General features: G+C 36.7%; 1 protein-coding gene across 6 annotated transcripts in view; it reads left to right on the forward strand.

Moving 5' to 3' along the window:
• The window catches only part of camta1a (calmodulin binding transcription activator 1a), a 936,513-nt gene that overhangs the window by 27,079 nt on the left and 888,469 nt on the right, over positions 1–20,965 (forward strand). For all 6 annotated transcript variants that reach the window (XM_052039225.1, XM_052039226.1, XM_052039227.1 and 3 more), the window contains exon 2: positions 14,587–14,705. In XM_052039225.1, the coding sequence (XP_051895185.1) occupies positions 14,587–14,705 (119 nt within the window). The remainder of the gene's footprint in view (positions 1–14,586; positions 14,706–20,965) is intronic.

Raw genomic sequence — 20,965 nt, forward strand, 5'->3', positions numbered from 1 at the left:
TTCTGTGGCCTGTGGGTTTCCTCTTGGTGCTTGAGTTTCTTCCCCCATTCCAAAAACTGTGTTGGTAGGTTAAGTTGCTGTTGTAAAATCATGAAACCGAAGGGCCAAATGGCCTCTTTCTGTATCATTGTGTTTAGAAAATAAGGTGGCATATATGACAGCCTGTCTCCCCTTTTGTAGTTCAGCAGTTTTTAAGTCAATTAATTAATATACATGGTTAGTTCCACAATTTAATCCTTTTTTCCTTGCTCAAAATATGCTAGCTTGCATTCATTATATACATGGATATATTCTGATTGATTAATAGGAATGATGGACATAATTTTTGATCAATTATTGACCTATTTATTGCAAATGCACACGCTGTGCTTCAATATCATACTCAGAATTACCTCTGAAAATACTTTTACCACACCCCTCTAGGTATCCATTGTGTTTAGTTTAGCATCTATTTTGTTCCTGTAAGGAACTTCAGGACTTTTTGTACTTTAAGGTATATCACGGAAAGTTGTTCTTGCTGATGGCAGGTTTCATATTGCTACTCATGAGACATTTGCAGGTTCATGGTGGAGTGAAGATTTTTAAGCAATTGCAGTGCTTTATTTTCATAGCTCAGCTGTTTAGCTGTAAGCAGCTGAGCCATGTGGGCAGGAAACACCCAGAGTTGACATTATTCAGTTTTGAAAAGGCTGGCTTTCCCTGAGACAATGACAGAGCATTCAATTTGGCCTCAGCAACCCATGCATGGAACAGAGAAAAATCAGCTGTTGTGCCTTCTTCCGAAAGCCAGTGATCACTTTTTGGAAGTTTGCCTGGACATTGTCTGAAGGCTTGACCAGGCTTGCTAGGGCCTGTTGTACTGTAATTGAGTTGTTTGCCAGTGCTCACTGGCTAAATTCACACAAGGACAACCACTAACTAGAGCTGCTAGAATGTGTATAGAAAAGTCAATGAGGCCCTGATATACCTTTTTGCATGAACAGCTGACTTTCTGTTTAACTTTTACATCTCTTTTACTTCTGAGAAATTCCAGAATGGAAGGATTTCTTGATTGAATTGGGTGGAGGGTGGCAGGAAGATTGTGTGGAACATAAACCCTAGCATGGCTCTGTTTGGCTGAATGGCCTGTTATTGTGCTGTTAATACATGTATGTAGTAGATAGTACAGTTTATCAATGGTTCAAGCAGGCATGTGTTGCATCTTATCCAGTTACATATTTGGTTGGATTTTAAGGTCTGAAACTTTGTCAAAAATATTGGGAAAATATAAATTAACAGCTTTTGCAAGTAATATTTCCAAAGCTGAGCTTTACTGAACACTATTTCTAACAGTTTGGTTTTGCTGTTCATTGTACATTATTAAGACATCTGATTTGAAATTCACTGATTCAATCCAGTATCATTTCTGTTTCTGTATGTCTGTTGAAATAAAATATTTAGTTGATTCGTTCTACTTTGGCAGTGATTTGATTCAGGATTTATCAAAGCTGGCAAGCAGCAGAATTAGAGATTTGATCCTGGTTGCCTTCACCACCCCCAAAACAACTGAAGGGTTCATTTTTATGAAGCCATAAAACATATTAGTCTTCTGCTTTCAATAAAATATTATGAGCCAAAATGAAGTTACCATCAAAATACTAGAGATGGAATATTCAGCAGTTTGATGTCATCTTTGATGAGCGAAAGCCCAAGTTATTGGTTCTGATGTAAGGTCAAAGCTCTGAAATATTAACTCTGGTTTTCCCTCTCTGTGTTGCCTGACATGTTTGAGAATTTACAGAATGCACTTGGAAATCTTTTTCAATCAACGTGTGCAGTTCCACATGGAAAATATATAAATAGTATTCAGAAGGAAAATAGAAAGCAATGTCATTTTAATTTTTTTTCCAGGAGAATTTTTTGAATGGATAATTTTTGGCGATATAGAGAAGGAAAACAAACTCAAATTCCTATTTCTGATTAGCAAGAATTGTTATGCTGTCAGGATTGGGCTAAGTTGTGATGCTGCTTGCTGTTGAATTGCTAGCTATTGCTTTCTATTTAGGCTCAGGTGTGGGCAATAGCTAATTTGGATAAGGTACCAAGGTTGTTTTGTTAATTATTTTTTAGGATCTGAGCCTTGTTGGTAATTTACCTATAATAAAGCTGAAATGTGATTTTTTTTTTTATTTTGAAGTTCCTTAATTTTAAATTTTCAGTAAATAAATTGCAACAAACATAACCTTTTGTTTAAGGTCAGATAGTTCGCTATGAAGTAATTGTTTTTCTATCAGTGTAAAAAAAAATTCACTTAAATCTCTCATACTTAAGTGTAAAAATTTTCAGAATATTTTACAGTGGATTTTATCCATTTGTAAACACTGAATTAATGCTGGTTCAAGTTATTTCAGCTGGCTCTGGTAGAGAAAGCATCCATGGAAAGCCATTCTGAAGATTCTCAGTTTCACAGGGTAATGATAACACATCCTGGTAATTTCACTTTCATTAACTGCAAAATCTGAACCAGTTTATTTACTTTTGTAGTTCTTCCATATTTTTTCATGTTGAATTAGATGTTTTTTTAATATTGTTTTGACATCAATTTTGGATGAAATGTGTGTCATTTTAATTGTGTCAGATTTTAAAAGTGCAATGCCTCAGTTAATACTGAACACACACTGTGCATATTCTTGAATTTGTCTTTCTGACTTTATTTACCATAAAACTATCATTTTGTGTTCATAAGAGGGTGCAGCTTGAATCTAGATGTTTTAGATTTGGAATGGTAGTTCAGTGGTGATGCTGATAATTTTTCAACAAAGTCAATGAAGATATCCATGGTTTGCAGAGAGCAGTTGATAAGACGATAGGTATTTGAGAATTGTAAAATATGAGTGTGAAGAAATTTAAAAGCTTTTATGAAGTAGGTTTAGCAGGAGTAGAACACATAATCTATGGAGATATTAAAATGAACTACTGTGGAAAGGCTGCATTGTCAGCAGTGCATTGATTTGAATGTCATGATAATGGAATCCCTCTTCAAAGATCAAACAAAAAGTATCTTGAAACTGAAAAGAAATTGAAGAGCAGCCACTACAGTTTCAAAAAGAAAAGCTGAACCAACTTTTACAGAATTCTTTTGAGGTAGTAGCTCAAAGCTTGTCTAAAGACAATCTAATAGATGCAATGTTTTTAGATTTCCAAAACACTGCATATAGTGGTAGTGCTACAGCCAGCCAAAAGTGCAGGTGATTGGGTGATTCCTGCCAATTAAGGATCATGACCATACTCTAGTGGCTGACATTGACTTTGTGCAGTTAACTTGGGTATAACGATCCTCTATTCATTGCATTTTTCTGGAGAAATATTTCTGCTTTGATTGCAAGAAATTAATGTTTCTGTTTACTCTTTAATGTGACTTGTTCAATGAATAAATTGACTTGGTTAGATGTATGTTGTTAGTAGTGCTGTGCCATATCTTATCCCTATTCATTAGCATGCAGTAAACTTACTACCAAAGTCAGAGGATATACAGAATGGATAGGAGATTTATCAAAACTGTTTTAAGATTTGAAAGATTTTAGCAAGAGAAGCTGGGTTTGTTCTCTTGGGGCAAAGAAGATTGAGGGGAGATTGGATATCAGAATAAAAGATTAGGACAAGTTAGACAGGGAAAATTTATTCCTGTTAATTGATAGTACAAAGACTAGGAGTTTTAGGTTCCAAATAAGAGATAAGGGAGCAATATGATGAACAACTTTTTAATACAGCTAGTGGTAATGACCTGAAATTTGCCAGTGGGATGGTGGAAATGGAGATGATAATTTATTTCGAAAGGAAATTAAATAGCCTCAAGAAAATTGAGCTTGCTAAACTGTGGGGATAGTAAACAGGGATGGCACTGACTGGATTGTTCTACAGAGAGCTGGCTGGAAGTATTGAACCAAATATCTGCCACTTCTCCTTGTGATTTTATGACAAACTGGGTTCAAAACAAAACTGAGTGGGGGGGGGGGTGAAGGAATTTACTGAGGATAATTGCTTGGGGATATTTGTGCATCATGTGCACAAGGTGCTTAGGACTTAGATGACACCAAATTGGGGTATGTAATTAATATTAGAATCTTTGAATTACAAGAAACCATTGTTAAATTTGTAAGTGACAAATTTACTTCAACTTGGAGAAGTGTGATATTGCACATTTTGGTAGAATAACATTTCATGGAACATGCATGTCAAATGGTTAGAGGATCAAAGGTATCATCTTATACAGATATACAAATTATTACAAGTGACAATGCAGGTTCATCATTGCCAGGAAAAAGTGCAAAGCATTAGAATTCCTTTCTAGAGTGGTAGAATTAAGAAACAGTTAAACTTGTATATATTTTTGATTGGAACATATTTTGGGCACTGCAGCTAATCTGATTTTTGTGTTCTTGTAAAGAATGTGGAACTACTAAAGGCATAAGACATGTAATCTTTCCTGGTAGCTCAGATATTCTGGTATTTATCAGGGTGGGTGTGTTTTCTGTAGGGAAGAGAAGACTGCGGGGTGACTTGAATGAGGTTTATGTACATAAAAAATATAAAAGGTTTGCAAATGAAAGGTGAAGCTGAAGCCACAAGTAAAATTGTCACTCATATTTCCAACTGGAAATTCTGTCCAGAAGCTGGTTTGAATATGAAGACTGCAAAAACTAATGCGAGAGAGGAAGTTAAACATCATAGTTGAATGTGTTCCTACTTGTATGCACCTTCCCAGATTGGTCACTAGATACACGTTAAGTTCAATTTTTTTCAATCCGTTCCCAGTTTTCTAACCTAAGGTCTACTCCTGTCTTTGGATTAACAAATTTGACACAGATCAGAGCTACTTTAATGTTTGAAGTGGGGATAAAACTGGCGTGCACAATCTTTTGATGGTGTCATATTGTCAAGAGTTGTTGGCTTTAAAACTGCAGTAGCTACTGTTGCTTGGGATTGTATTTCAATATTTTTTGCATTGTTTTGTGCAAAGTGTCACGAACCAGCAACAAAAGAAACACACTGAGCATGATTCAGTGTTAAAAACTATTTTATTAATCACTACTTATGATAATACGTAAAATAAAAGTAAAAATGTTAGTATGTTAGAATTCAAAAATGTTAAACCTCGAACGTTAACCCCAAAACTAAACTCTTTGTGTGTGTGTGTGTGTGTGTGTGTGTGTGTGGCAAAGTCCCAAACTCCCAGTTCAGGAATGGTTCTTAAAGTTCAGTTCCGCAAGCCATAAGGTGAAACATGAGCAAGGGCTTCTTCAACAACCACCGTTGTCTGAAGATTAGACGTAGAGAAACATAGAGAGAGTAAATACGAAATCCAAATGTTCCACGATGGAACCCAAGCGACACTTCAGTGTTTACTCGGTAGTGACTTCCTCACCCCGAAAAGCATCCGAATCGTGGTCGTCCACACACAAATACCTGTTTCCTTCTACAGGTCAACAACAAAGTGAACTCCACCGGATTACTTCCAACTTCCATACATGGATTTCAGTGGCAAACACAGTTATTGTTTCTCATCCATCGATAGAGAAAACAAGCAGGCTGGTGTCTCTCTCCCTTCTCTCTCTCTCTCTCTCTTCTGACTTCTTCAACAACGTCATTACGTCCTTTATCTTCTATTGACGTAAGCACGCCACACACACAAATACACACACACTCTCTATCTTAAAGGGACTTTCACTGAGTCCGTAACAAAAGAAAAATATGTGAATCCTCCAGGCTTCCCACCAATGCTTACCTGTCAACCAATGCTATTGCTATACTTCAAGTCATTTTAGTTTTTTTCATAAAACCATTCAGCAGTGTTCAATGGTTTTAAGAACGGTGTATGATACCAGCTGATAATGAATTATTTGTTTGCCTTTCTCTTTAAATCTAGCTCACACAGAAGGTATGAAATCAAGATTAGTTTTGTTGGTGTAAAGCCCCTATATATACAAGCTTGAGCAATTGTAACACACTGACTCATATGAATATGCACCATAGGATTGTTGCTGTTTTGCAATACATCAGCATTTATTACCCAGAATATAAATTCAAGATGACTGGTGTAGAAAATTAAAAATTCACAGTTATAACAGAGGTGCAAAGTGAAGGGAACTTTATGTAGTCTTTTCTGCACTTGCTCTGAGAAAGCATAATAGGCCATTGCAGTAAATGTTTTACTCCACACTAACCTACAATGACCTTCACCAGAAGTGTCTAATGCTGATACTAGGACTCTGAAATGGACAGTGTTTTACAGTCAAGAATAGAATACTGTTCAAATTTTTTGAGTGAAAATGTGAGCTGACTCCACAGCCAGATCAGCCATGATCTTGTTGAATGGTGGAGCAGGCTCGATGGGCCAGATAACCTACTCTTGCTCCTATTTCTTATGTTCTTAAATGTGAAAATAAAAATGTGAAGAAAATTGCTGACCATCTTGGGGCTCATATTATTGTTACCAGTAAAAATTTTAAGGAAAGTAATTTATTCTAGTATCTTATTAGAAGGAAGTTGTTTATTGAAAATAATATACTACTGTTCAAAAAGTTGTCACTTATAAATTTTAAAGTGGTGTAATTTCAAATGGCTGAGACTAAAACAATTAAAAAGACGTTGAAATCTTTTGGGTAAGGGGAATACAGTAATAGATGACTAGTTTGACTTATGGTGCCATAATGAACCACAAGAGCTTTAAATTTGCTGACAACTACTTATTGTTTTCTATAATATATAGTCTGCTGAAAAGTTTTTTTTTATATTTTAACCCTGATACAGTGGAAATGCTGAGCATGGTAGAGGTGCAGTAATGTAGAGGAAAAGGTACACATTTATCATGTGACGCTTTAGACTTCCAGGTTCTTTGTAGTTTTGTAATACAAAAACAATTTTAACATGTTGCCAGGAAATATTCTTCACAGGATAATCAATAGACTCAGAGTGGATTACAAGACAGTAACTTAATGGAGAGATTCAGTAATTATTTGTAACTGTAATCTACACCATGCAATTAAATTATAGCATCAAAGTTCACTGAATGGCACAGGTGGTAAAACCATCATATAACTGAACCATATGGGCCAAACATCCTGAGTTTAATTCATAGTCTCATTGAGTTTGCTGATGTCAGCTGTAGCATAAGTTGGTGTGCTGAAATCAGTCTCTGAGCCCCAACCTTTGGGCTGAGAAATCTGCAATTATTTTTGATTCTGGTGCTTATGCATTGAATCTGCTAATGAGCATATGTAATTAATGGTGAAGATGAAATTGGGCTGACTGTGCCACTGCCTATGGATAGTATAGATACTGGATAGTATACTATAGATACTGGATAGTATTTATCATCTAGGCTTGTGCATAAAGAATGGCCTTTTGTATCAGTGGGACTCTGCCATGGTAATGAGATAATAATTTAAAAAGGGAAGAGAAGTAGATTTTTTGTATTCCATTGAGAGAACTTCTCGATGTTCCCAATGTATAATATTTACCAAATGACTGAGTTTCTTTTAATATTGTCAAAATGGTATTATGTCAGCTGCTGCAGTTGGTTATAATATGTGACGAGTTTCCTAATGAGGGATCAAGTTTCCAATAATGTCATTAAAATCATGTTTATATTTTTAATTACTGGAAAACTGAGGACAATATTTGGTTTACAATGAGATACCAAATTAATGGGCAAAAGCTCAAATGTGGAGAACACCACTGAGGTTCTGCAAGTGAAGGTGAATCTGAAAATACAGAAGGAGTGAGGAACAATTCTAGAACACTGGAGAATCCTTAAGGGGATTGTTGTCAATGTTGGTACTTATCCAGTGGTACTAGGATCACCTGTACTCATTTATTAGCAACAGTTTTTGTGCAGAACTTAAACTTGTTGAAGTGCTTTCATTTGTGACAAGACATTTCTCTAAAGACAAGAGATTAGACAACTGCTAAGTTAAGTGCTGATTATAATGTTGGGAATTGAGAACGCCAACAATTTCCATTTGTATAGTTCCTTTAAATGTCCCCAGATGTTTCACAGAACTTATCAAACTAAGCCATGATGTAAAATCACAAAGAAATGGGCAGATGACCACAAATGTAGTCAGCAAGATAGATTTCAAGCCATGTCTCTGTTACAGAGCTGGAGAGATTTTGGGAGGCCTTGGCGGCTGCAGGGCACATTTACTAATAGTGGATGAGCAGAAGACGAGATTTAGAGGAGTACAGATATCTGGAAGGCCTATTGGGCAGTAAGAGGTAACAGCAATGGATTGGGTGAGGTCATAGAGCGATTTTGAAAATAACTTTAAAATTCAGGCATTCCTTAACTGGGTGGCCAACTAGCACAGAGAGATGAGTGAACAGAACATAGTGCAAGTTAAGGATATGGACAACAGAGTTTTGGAAGGCTCACAGCTTATGAAGAGTAGAATAAGAGAGGCTAGCTGGGAGTATACTGTACAAGTCAAGTCCAAAGGTTACAAAGTCATGCAGAAGGTTTCAGCTTCTGGGGAAAGGATAGCTCTGGCTGAAATTATAAATGTAGAAATAAGTTATCTTGAGGTGGCAAGGTTAGGGATCCAAGACAAGAGTTTGGGGGAAAAAGAAAACATCAAGATTTTGATCGATGATCCAGGCATTTGCTAAGGAGATGGGAACCAAAGGCAATGGATTTGGTCTTGCCAATATTTAGTTGGAAAAAAATTCTGCTGCTTGAATACTGTTTGTTGGGCAGTCTGACAATTGAGGCATAATTGAGGAAATAGAGAACGTGGTGAAGAGATGAAACTGGGGTGTCATTAACCCCACAGTACTTGCAAATGATAATTGCTAAGGGGTATCATGTAGATGAGAAGAAAGGAAGGGACTGAAGATATTTTTGTGGGAGACACCAGAGGTAACAGTATGAGTACAGGACAATAAGCTGTTGTTCATGACTCTTTGGCTATGATTGGATAGAGAAACATGGAACAAGATGAGGGCAATCCCATCCAGCTGGATAACTGTAGAGGTATTTTGAAGGAGATTGGTGTGGTCAGTTTTGTCAAAGGAGTGATGGATAACTTTTATCAAAATTGCTTATGATGTCATTAGTGACTTGAGTCCGAGATATTTCAAGACATGATTCAGGGGTGAAAATCTGGTTGGAGTGATTATAAATGAGGACATCTGGTAAAATGGGTATGATGAGCTTTATGGGCCTAATGGTAAAGCAGATTTGAAGGCAAAGGTACTTTTAATTAAGAGCTCACGTGGGTTCTGGTCAAGAGTCCTTGTCAAGAGTTTACTGGATGGACTTAATCTTAGTGATTGAGATGTTGTACCTGTCATTGTCATTCTGTGTTAGGGAGAAATAGCTGTGGGTTACTTTCCATTCCATTTCAATGGTTATTTGCTTTACATTCTTCCTTCCAAAGTGGTTAATCTTGCATTGTTCTCCATTTGCCAGTTTATGTCCACTCACGTAGCCTATCTCTATTCCTTTTGCAGGCTATTGTGACCTCCTCACAACTTGCTAACCCACCTGTCTTTGTATTTTCAGCAGATTTCACTACAGTACACTTAATGCTCTCATTTAAGTCATAAATGTAGATTGTAAATAGTTGGTGCCCCAATACTGATGCTAGTGGCACCCCACTACTTTTGCCAATCTGAAAGTGGCCCATTTGTCCTGACTGTTTTATAATAATTAAGCCATTCCTTATCATGTCCTTATCTTGTGCAGTAACCTTTTATGTGGCACTTTATTGCACACATTCTGAAAATTCGAATATGCCAGATCTGCAGGTTCCCTTTTTATCCATCACATTTGGTACATCCTCAGAGAATTCATGCAAATTTGTCAAACGCTATTTCCCCTCCTTTCCTGTTAAACTGCATGTAATCTCTGATTTTTAGGAAGGAAGTGAAGCAGCAAGGGCTCAATCTTAGTAAGGGAGAACTTGCACTTGTCATTGAAGGCAAGGGTGGAAGTGATAGGCAGAGAGGGATTTAAGAAAATGGTTTGCACTAGTGACAGATAAGAGCACAATTCGATTGCCAGATTTGTCGGGGAATGGCTTAACCAGGCATTTGCTATATTTGTTCAGATTTGTGCCCCTTAACTTAAAGGAGTGAAAATGAGTATAGCACCAGGGGAACCAGCCAGAGTGAGAGAGGACTGATTTTAATGGAGGCCAAAATGTCATTTGTCAAAGCAATGGCTTGCTGGAGCTGATCAGTAACTAAAGAAATGCTATGGCAAATGGAATGGCAAAGGTTAGAACTTTAAACTGCAGACCAAGTGAATAGTAAGAGTGCATTTGTCAGAGGAATGAGTAGAGTTGGGTGGGGCAAGAAGGATATGGATGGTGAGAGATACAAAGAGGAGGTCAGAGTTGGCTCAGTCTGCATTTGAGGTGAGGAGAGGAATGAGGCCGTGTGAGCTGACAAGATCATGTGGCTGGCTGAGAAAATAGGCTGATGGGAACCACAAATGTTGAGGAAAACAAATATTGGAAGGTAAAGCCAGCCTGGGAGGTTTCATTTAAAGGAAAGATATCATTACCTATGATGCAGGTTTTATTCAAGGCCATAGTGTATTTGCAATCATCCACAATAATCTCGTGTGGCAAGGCCTTTCAAGTGAACTGCCACATTAGGAAGGAGCTGCGGAGAAGGATGGCAATAGATGATCATTGGGTCAGCACTGACTGGGGTGAGTTGCAGAGAAGGAGATGGGCAAAATTAAAGTTCAGTGGGTGCACTGGGTGGGAAAATTAGTCAGGAAGTAGAATGGACCAGTTGAGCTTGTCAGGAGGTAGGGGTAAATACTTTCATGGGCCAGAGAATGGCAAGAGAGACATAAGCGGAAGAAAGTGGAGCTGAGATATTGATTGCTGTATGTAGTAGAGTATCCTTCATGAGAACTGTGAAAGTGAGAAAACATGTTGGTTTTAAGTTGCAGAGAAGATAGGGGAAGGGATGGATAGGATGAGAGAAATATCTCATGGGATGAAGCCAGGGTTGTCCAGATGATGCTGATGCTTACAGAGCCAATGGATTAAGAGATAAATGAAGGCATTTAGTGAGAGAGAAAGAGAGAAATCCAACAAAGGGATATGTAAAAACAATACAATGCAGGTTTGAGCAGTTGCTAAAACTGGAAACCAAAAGGAAAATGCTTAGCAGATCATGTGGTGTGCAAAAAGTTAAAACTAAGTAATATTACAGATGGATAACCCTGTAATAGAATTGGTAGTTCTGATGCAAGCAGAAAAGGCAAGATGCCTGAAATTTTAGGACCTCACTGGAGCAGTTCAGGAAACCATAGTGGGGTAGTTCAGAGTGGGAATGGGATGGAAAATTAAAGTGATGAGTAAATGGAAATGCAGGGGCATCCTGTGGACTAAATAGAGGTGCTTTGCAAAGCACTTGCCCAGTCTATGGTTTCTCCAATGCACAGGAGACCACATCCTGAGCACCATACAGATGGAAGAATGGAACAAGTTCCTTAATTCCTTTAAAAATCCAAAATCTATCACTCTGCCTTGAATATGCCCCCATAAGTGAAACTTCACAGACTCTTGGGTAGAGAGTTAAAAAGATTCACTACCCTCTGCATGAAGAAACTTTCTTCTAATCTAATTTCTAAGTGGCTTACCACTAATTTTGAGATTGACTTGTGCTTCTTGACAGCTCAGCTAAGGGGAACATCAACTCTGTACAAATTGCTTAAGAATTTTCTACTTTTCAATGAGATCCTGGATTCTGTTTGGTGAGCCTTTTGTCGCATTCCCTCTATCACATGTGTATCTCTTTAGGTTGAGAGATGATAAATGTACACATGATTTAAGGTTTGGTCTTACCTGGCCCCATGTTATTGCAGTGTGATGCATTTACTCTTGTACTCAAATCCTCTTGCAATTAAGACCTTACCTAGTTTCGTGCTGTACCTGCTTGTTAACCTTCAATGATTCATATACAAGGACACCAGTGTCCCACTGAATACCAACACTTTTCAATCTCTCAACTTTGTAAAAAAAAGAGAAGTACTCTTTTTCTATTTTTTCTACCAAAATGCATGGCATCACATTTTTCCACATTATGGTCCTTGTCCATTCACTGACTGTCTGTATCTCCCGAAGCATCTCTGCATCATCTTTGTAACTTGCACTGCAGCTTTGTATCATCAGCAAACTTGCATATTTTACACTCTGTCCCCTCAATCAAATGATTGCTGTAGATTATGAATAGCTGGGGCCACAGTAGCAACCATGTATTATGCTACTGTTCACAGGTTCTGAACCCAAAATTACCTGTTTATTCCTACTTTTCTGTTTGTTAATCAAGTCTCAATCTACATAACTATATTACCACAATCATGTGTACTCTAATTTTTTGTTTAATAACTCTTGGTGTGGCGCCTTATCAAATGTCTTCTGAAAATCCAAATATACTACAGCCACTTTCTTACCTATTCTGCTACTTGCAACTTCAAAAACCCTAACATTTGTTCAACACAATTTCTTTTTCATAATTTACTGTTCACTCTGCTCAATCCTACAATTGATTTCTAAGTGCCCTGTTACTTCCTTAATAGGTTCCAGTCTTTTCAATACTACCTGATGTCAGACTGACAGATCTATAGTTTCCCATTTCCTCTTTTCCCCTGCCTTTAAACCGTGGGGTTATCTTTGCTACCTTTTCCTCTGTGGGATCAGTTTGAGATTCTACAGAATTTTGGAAATTGATATCTACCGTCTTCACAGTTGGCCCTTTCAAAATGTTGGGATGCAGGTCGTCCTGATAAATTGCAGAAAACTTGAGGCTGTTTTAGTGATAGGGGAAAAAAAAGCACAGAAATGCAAACTGAATTTTTAAAAAACATACCAATACAAACAGTTCTCTTTAAAATTTGCATCTGACAATTAAATCCACAAATTTCTACTGTTACAATTGGTATTTTACATATTCTTTTGCAAGTACCATTTTGGTTTTGTAATGCAGAATATTGTAATTACTTGTTTAGAGTCAAAATTATAATATTTTGTTGAATTTATTGTGAATATGGATCAAGTGTATTCATTGCTGAATACTCTACTAGATAAGGCTAGAGACTTTTGGTTTGTCATGATTTAATTGACGGTCCAGCAGTTGTCAAGGTGCTTCTCTTGACTTCCATAACCATAGAATTAAGTAATTATAAAGTAACAGTGTGCATATTTTTGAACTTTATCCAGACCTCTGCTACTAATATGCCAAGGGATGTCATTTGAGGTCAGAATTGGGTTTGTCATTGATGACCCCAATATTTAAGTTGCTGCTGAGATGCTCAATCGTGACTTGCTGTCTACTTGAATTAGGTTTGAGAATGTGTCTGGCATCTATGGAATTATACTATGTTGACATAGCACAGAAGGGGCAAAAAAATTTGCATTTTCTTATGGAACCTTTCTCTTTTTATTCACTATTCAGGTATAACTAGTCAATCCACTGTTTTTTGCCAGCCTCTAAGTGCCCTGGAGGAGATGGTGAAGGAATGGCAATGCATTTCCAGCAAGATTGTGTGGGACTTGGATATTAACTTGCACCTCAAACTCTCTTCTTGCACCTGCTGTCCATATCCATGTCAGTTATTGTTTTCCAACCTTTTCCTTAGTTGGCATGACTCCATTTAAAAACTGGAAATATTTTATGACCACAAAATGATGCAGACAACATATCACAAATATGTACCGCAGTACATTTTTATGTTTATTATATTTTAAATATAAAACATCTAACATAATTTTCAGTTTTTTAGATTGAAAATAAAACTGAGCACTGTGACTAAAATGGTTGTTAAATTCACTTGCCTAAAATTTATTTTCTTTGCTTTAACTGTGGATTGTATTTATTGTGGAGAAGTGCCATTAAACTGCTTTCTTGGTGAACTTAGAAGTAGGTTTGTTCAGGATGAAGTTACGAAATAACACATGAAATTAGACTCACCCACTACTCACTTTTTGTTGTGCTTGTTAATTATAGCTATTTTTCTAAACTCAGATCGATAATCAATATAAACCTATAGAAAATGAATACACATAATGATAAACTGCTGTGGGAACTCAGCAGATCAGGTCCATTGAGTTCCTTCAACAGTTTGTTTTTTTGCTCCAGATTCCAGCATCTGCAGTCTCTTGTGTCTCCATTATACATTTTCTTTAGCAAGGGAAACAATTGAATATATTCAGCTCCAGTGGGGGGGTGGTATGACATCAAAGGCAACATTTTCAGCCAAATGTGACTTGCAATTCTGGATCCTTCAGTTGATGTTGCAGCTTTATTTGGGGTTGTGGCCCACACTTTGGGGAACCCTCCTCTAGGTAGTTGTGGGTAATGAGTTCATGTTGTTGTCACAGTCATGCCAGGTTACTCTTACATTTTGTAGGTGGTGTATACTACAATCAGTGCACTGGTGATGGAGGGAGTGAATGTTTCATTGGATCCACCGTAATGTTATTCAAGATGAGCAGATTCACAGGGTGGACTGGTCCACTCCTGTTCCTTATGTGACCTGAGCTGCTTGATTGGTCAATAATTATATACCATTTTGCTTAATTTCAGATGATCATGGAAACAGCAATGGCAGTCATGTGAAAATATTCTTGCCCAAGAAATTACTCGAATGTCTACCGAAATGTTCTGCTTTACCAAAGGAAAGACACCGCTGGAACACAAATGAGGTAACATGTTTGTTTCTTCTGACTCCACTAGATTGTAAGTAGCTTTACAATGTTTCACATGGTGTCTGTTTAGCTGAAGGTTTCGTATTAGGTTATGTATTTATTTGCTACTGTAAGAATGGGTGGCAGATGGAAGAAGAGCTATCAAGGTTAATGGCTAGATCTCACTAAAAAGTAGAAATAATTGCAAGCATGGATTTGAACAGGGTAATTTTACCTCTTGACCAATATATAGTGCTTCCTACTGGAACCGAGTAATCAAGGTTTGAACGTATGCATACAATTAAACCTGTAAACACAGGTAATTTGTTGCACAACATGATTATGATCTTTCACTGTTCATTATGAAGTGTACAAGAGTACTCCTATATGAAGAATAAGTGGTTTGTTTATTCTTGGCCTATCTCTTCATCCTGTTCTCTCAGTGACTTGATTAAAACTGTGTAGTGAAAATTGCTTTGATTTGGGTTTATGATAATATGCCAAAATGTGTTGTGTTTAAATAGTGATTTCCATGGTGGTAATTACAGCTATCTTAACAGCTTCATAAGAGATATTTCCTAAATGCATTGTCCAATTCCTTACATTGCGATGATGTGTTGGCATTTCAATCTAGGCTATTCTAGGATTGACTCTTAAACTCATTACTGACCTCCCCACTCTACATAGATGATTATACAGTATAAGAGATGACTGCTTGCGCAGAAGACCTTGAGTTTCCCTTGTATCGTCTGTGATGACTGAACTTGATGTAAACATAACAGCTTTTGCTGCATTGGTCATAATGTAGGATGAACCGTTTGGTGTCGGTTATGAGATTTTCTTACAAAAGTAGCAATAACATTAGGTTATTCAACTAGGTGGTCAGAGAAGATGCTTTTTGTATGATTTGTCTGCTTGAAGATTTTGCACTTCACTTTTGCTGAATATCTGAATTAAATGTGGAAAAATGGAGATTTATATATTCAATTAAACTTTCCAGTGGAAGTGATCTCAATTATTACATGGAAATAAATTGCATTGTTAAGTCATAACTTCTGAGGATTATCTGGTTTTATTGATGTGTGTCCATTTATTAATACGTTTATGGTAGAGAATGCAGAATAGATAGTTGAACCTCCTTTTTGATTATAGTAATGGATGGTGATGAATTCATTCTGATTTTGTAAGAGGGTGTCAAATTAATGTAGCAGTTATATTTGCTGCAACCCGTTATAAAGATGACAATTTGTTTGATTATAAAAGCACCATATCTTTTCCTTTGCTGATTTTGTAGCTTTTACTGGTGGTGTGAGAAAAACTGTTGTCTTTCTTTGAAAAGAATGTAATGCATGGTATGTATGGGGATGGTTGATTTTACAGGCGGTCCCCAGGTTACGTAGGGGTTCCATTCCTGATAACTGTCTGTAAGCCAATCTCTGAGTCAGAAATGGTCGTTTTCTATTGTAACCTATATTATATTGCTCTGCTATAATTCTTTCATTTCATTGAATAATCATCCTCGTACAACTCATAATTAAACTAATGGAATATATTAATTAATGAATACCATGAAACATAATTATCATTAGCTTGAAAAATGTATGGGAGAATTTACGTAAAGTCGGATTACAGTAAGTCAGGGCATTCATAACCCAGTGAGCCCCTGTAATGTTAATTTTTTGATTTAATATGTATGCTCAGAGGTTGTGATTTGAAATTGAAGCTGATTAGTAAAAGGAATTTTATAGTTCAAGCAAGGTGGTGACAAACACTTAATCTACTGTGTAAATAAATCTGAATAAAATATTGTAAAATTACTAATTTTCCTCCCCTCAATTTATTTGAATTTTAATCTGTGTCACGTTCTGTATTACTTTTTGTTTGGATTGTGGTATTCACATTTTCATAATACACTTGGATTGAAGTGCAAACTTTGGAATAAAAGACTTAGTATATTCAATGTCAGCTGCAGTACATAAATGTGTCAATTAGCACAATTAAGCAGGGTTACAGATATAAACATAACCAATGGCAATTATCTGACTGCCAGCCAGACATCTTATGCCAAAATGTGGCTGTGTAAAGAGCTAATTTCGAAAAGTATAGCAGTTTGGTTTAAAAGTGCTTTTAATAGATTAAAATATCCCAAGGTATTTCACAAGGGCACAATCAGACAATAGTTCACAATGGCCTAAATGGCTAGATTTGAAGAGGTTATTAAATGAGGAGGAGAGGGATGTTTAGGGAGGGAATTCCAGAGCATGGCTGGCAACAGTGGATTAAGGAAATTGGAGACAGATTTGGTAGCACTTGGAGGTGGTAGACGGCAAAGTCACAAAGTGATTTAAACAAGATGTTAAATAAGTTACAATGTAAGCTTTCAGGAATCAGGAGCCTAATGGTTTTCAAATTGACATATTTTACCTAATTCCCACTGTATGGCATGTGATTTTTGGCTTAATGTAATGAAAGTTTCAAGAGCAAGAAGGAATAAGGAACCTCTATCATTCATGAAATTACTTGAATCTACCTGCTTATTCGACCAATTTTAAGGTGATGAGTGCACAAGACAGGCGTGCACTGAGTACTTGCCCCTTCTCTTGTCATCAACACAGATTTTGCTGTCTTCTCAAAATGATGACTTGGAAATCAAGCTTTAGGAATCTGGGAGAGGACTCCCATCAGGTGCAGCTGTATTCATACTGTACTGAAGAGATGCAGGAAGCACAATGTTTAATGATCCATGTGACAAGTTCTTATTCTGGAAATGTATTTTACAGTCCCAGGCACTAGATTAACCTTGATTTTGATGTGTTGGGTAGGTTATGTGACCAAAGCAAGTTGAGAAATCTGTCAATATTTTTTTAATTTCCCTCTTATTTTGGTTAATTCTTGACTATCAATACCATTCTTGTTACAACCATTAACACAGCCTTCCCCACATTTAGTACAAATAAGCACAAAATTTAGCAAGTTTTAGAAAGATTTTTAATTCTCCCAACTCAGAGTAGGTGTGTGTGTGTTTTGTATATGTCAATCAATCAAATAATAGAAAAGATGGATATGATTTGAAAAATCATTAATTTCAGCCCATTTATTATTACGGTGAACATATAACCCATTTTCTTTCATTCAAGTCACAAAGAATATGGTGAAAATTGAACTCCATGCAAAGCTACCCATAATTATGGATGGAAAGCTTTTAATAGTAATCAATAGTTTGAATTGTTTGTTCAGACATTGTCTACTTTGTGTTCTGAATCACCTGCTATACAGCAATATTGTTGTGTCTGATTGACAACAGGATTGCTTTATTCAGGCACACATTTGATACTGAATAGTAATGCCTTGGCTCTAGGACTTGTTCATGAATTTGGATTTTACAAGAAAACTGAATAAAAGATACAAATCAATTTGAATTCCCTTGATCACTGATAGAGTATAATTGATTTTCTGCATGCATTGCCGATTAGCTTTGGTTGAAAGCCCTTAACAGCGATGTGTTTTCTGAATTCCTGGTTATGGCTCATCATGCTTGTTCTCTATATTGAAATGAAAGGAAACTGCAAAAGCAAATAAGGAAAAATAAAAAAGAAATCGGTGTCCAACAGTGGATAGGTGTTACGTGAAGGATTACTTTTCGTGAAAATAAGGACAAAATTACTGTGTGGGAACCTGCAGACTGTGATTACAGTAAACATTGGTTGTAAAATACAACATATAAATGTGTGTGTAGTATTTATTGAAATAACTTCATGTTGCAACATGTCACATTTTCCAAGTGCTATACAGATTTAAGGAGTTCAACAAATTTAGAGAGGGACCTGGGTGAAAAAGGGAGGGAAGTGGTTTAAAAAAGAACAAGAATTTCTGTTCCATTTTTAAATAGAAGATCCATTAGTTTTGAGAATGCATTGACTTGTACATTAAAAGTGAGTATGTTCTTCATTGATAGAATTGAAATAAGGGAATGCTGTTGAGCCAACAAAATGGAAAGAAATGGATAGCTTGATTTAAGATTGGAACGTGCAAGCTTTTGTTCTGATGGGGTACCGGGATGTATATCATGGTCTTGTGGGGAAACACAAAATCTAGATGACTATTCCAATAAATTTGCATACATTTCAAGTTCTTACGGTTGCTTGCATATAACATTCTGATTTAGGAATGAGCCACTAAATCATTCAGCTGTTGTAAAATCAGCCCTTTTTCAAACAAACCAGCATTTAAGAAATATTAGAGTAGGTAGAACAGAGTTCTCCAGATTTGAAAGCCAAAATGCCAGATGAGCTCAATCTGACAGTTTGGGGATGGAGAAAATCAAAAATAAGAGCACCACGTAGTCTGCAGGTTATTGTGAATGTCAAGATTGAGTCAATCCAAATGAACGACTAATCGTTTTGGAGTGACTATATTTCTGGTGACCATATGTACTGTTGCAACCTAGGGCATCCAAGAGAATGGTGAACCTTGGAGAATAGGATTGAAGGACAAGTGAATAATTTAAACTCCTTTTAATCTCTGCAAGTTCTATTCAAATCCAGCCAAAGAGTGCATATCTCCTATGAATTCTCTATGATGTACCATTCCACAAATCATTCCACAGCTGGCAATGAATTAGTAATTAGTAGGCAATGCCTGTATTTAAGAATGGGGATAGAAATATCCAGGGAATTGTGGACCAGTCAGCTTAACATTGGTAATGGGAAAAAATAACGGAATTCCTACTAAAAGAGGGACGAGAAGAAAATGTAGAAAGCAAAAGAATAATAATGAACAGTTGGGATGAATGTCAAAAGGGAAAATCTTACTTGATCAAATGTTATAGAATATTTTGAAGTGATAACAGAGTTGGCGATGGTAGTGCTTTAGATATAATTTATGTAGATTTTCAAAAGGCTTTAGATGAGGTACACCATAATAGACCAATGAGTAAAGTTAGAGAATATGAAGAAGGATCTTTTCTGTTCACAATTTACATTAACAGTTTAGACGTTTAGATTCCAAAACTCAATTTCTAAGTTTGCAGATGAAAACAAATGGGGATGAGACTGCAGGATAGTCATTACTGACGAGTACCGCTACAAATTACAGGAGGATGTTAATAAGTTGAAGATTGGCAAACTAGTGGAAAATGGAGTTCAACAGAAATAAACTTGAGCTCATACATTTCGCATGGAGTAGGAAAATTATGCTAAATCAGTAACTAATCTTGGCTAGACTGCACTTTCTTAAAAAAACTGCATACATTTCTGGTCACCTGGTTACTAAAAGGTACAGGGAAGATTTACAAGGATGAAACCAGAAATTCACAACCAAAACGAAATCAGAAATGGGAGCAAGAGTAGACCATTTAGTGCTTTGAGCCTGCTCCTCCATTCATCCAAATCATGACTGATTCATCCAAAGTTATTTTCCTGCATTATCCTCATTTCCCTTGATTCTTTTAATATCTAGAAATCTATCCATTCTCGTTTTGAATATTCAATGACTGAGCCTTCACAGCCTTCTGGGACTGATAATTTCAAAGATTTACCACCCTCTGTGTGGATAAAGTTTCTCCTCATCTCAGTCTTAAATTACCTACCCTTTATTCTGAGTCTCTGACTCTCCAGCCAGGTGAAACACCTCCCTGCATCCAACCTGTCAAGCCCTTTTATGAATTTTGTGGGTTTCAGTGAGACCTCCCCATATTCTAAACGCTACAGATTACAGGCCTAGTCTGTGCAATCTCTTCACATATGGTACGCTACCAAACCTAAAAATCAGCAGAGTGAATCTTTGCTGCATTCCCTCTATGGCAAGTACATCTGTTTTGGATAAGGAAATGAAAGCTACACAGTACTTCAAGGATGATCTCACTCAGGCCTTATGTGGTTGTTGAAAGATGCATTTACTTTTGCACTCAAATCCTTTTGTAATAAAGGCCAACATATTTAAGCATTTATTGCACCCACATGTGGCTTTCAGTGATTGTATACAAGGACACCTTTGAACATTAATGTTAGCCAATCTCACCATTTAAAAAAAATACACCGTTTTGCTGATTGTGCATAGAAGTGGATAATTTCACATTTTTCCTAATTGTATTGCATCTGCCATGTTCTTGCCTATTTACTCTTCTTGTCCATATCCCCTTGAAACCTTTTTATGTCCTCCTTCCTACTCACAATCCAACCTATATCAGCGGCAAACTTGGAATTGTGATATTTGGTCCCCTCAGCTAAATTGTTGACAGAAGTTTTAAATAGCTGGGGCCCAGGGACTTTGGTATTCAA

This window comes from Pristis pectinata, chromosome 26 (assembly GCF_009764475.1).
Source record: "Pristis pectinata isolate sPriPec2 chromosome 26, sPriPec2.1.pri, whole genome shotgun sequence".
In the NCBI taxonomy this organism is placed as follows: domain Eukaryota; kingdom Metazoa; phylum Chordata; class Chondrichthyes; order Rhinopristiformes; family Pristidae; genus Pristis; species Pristis pectinata.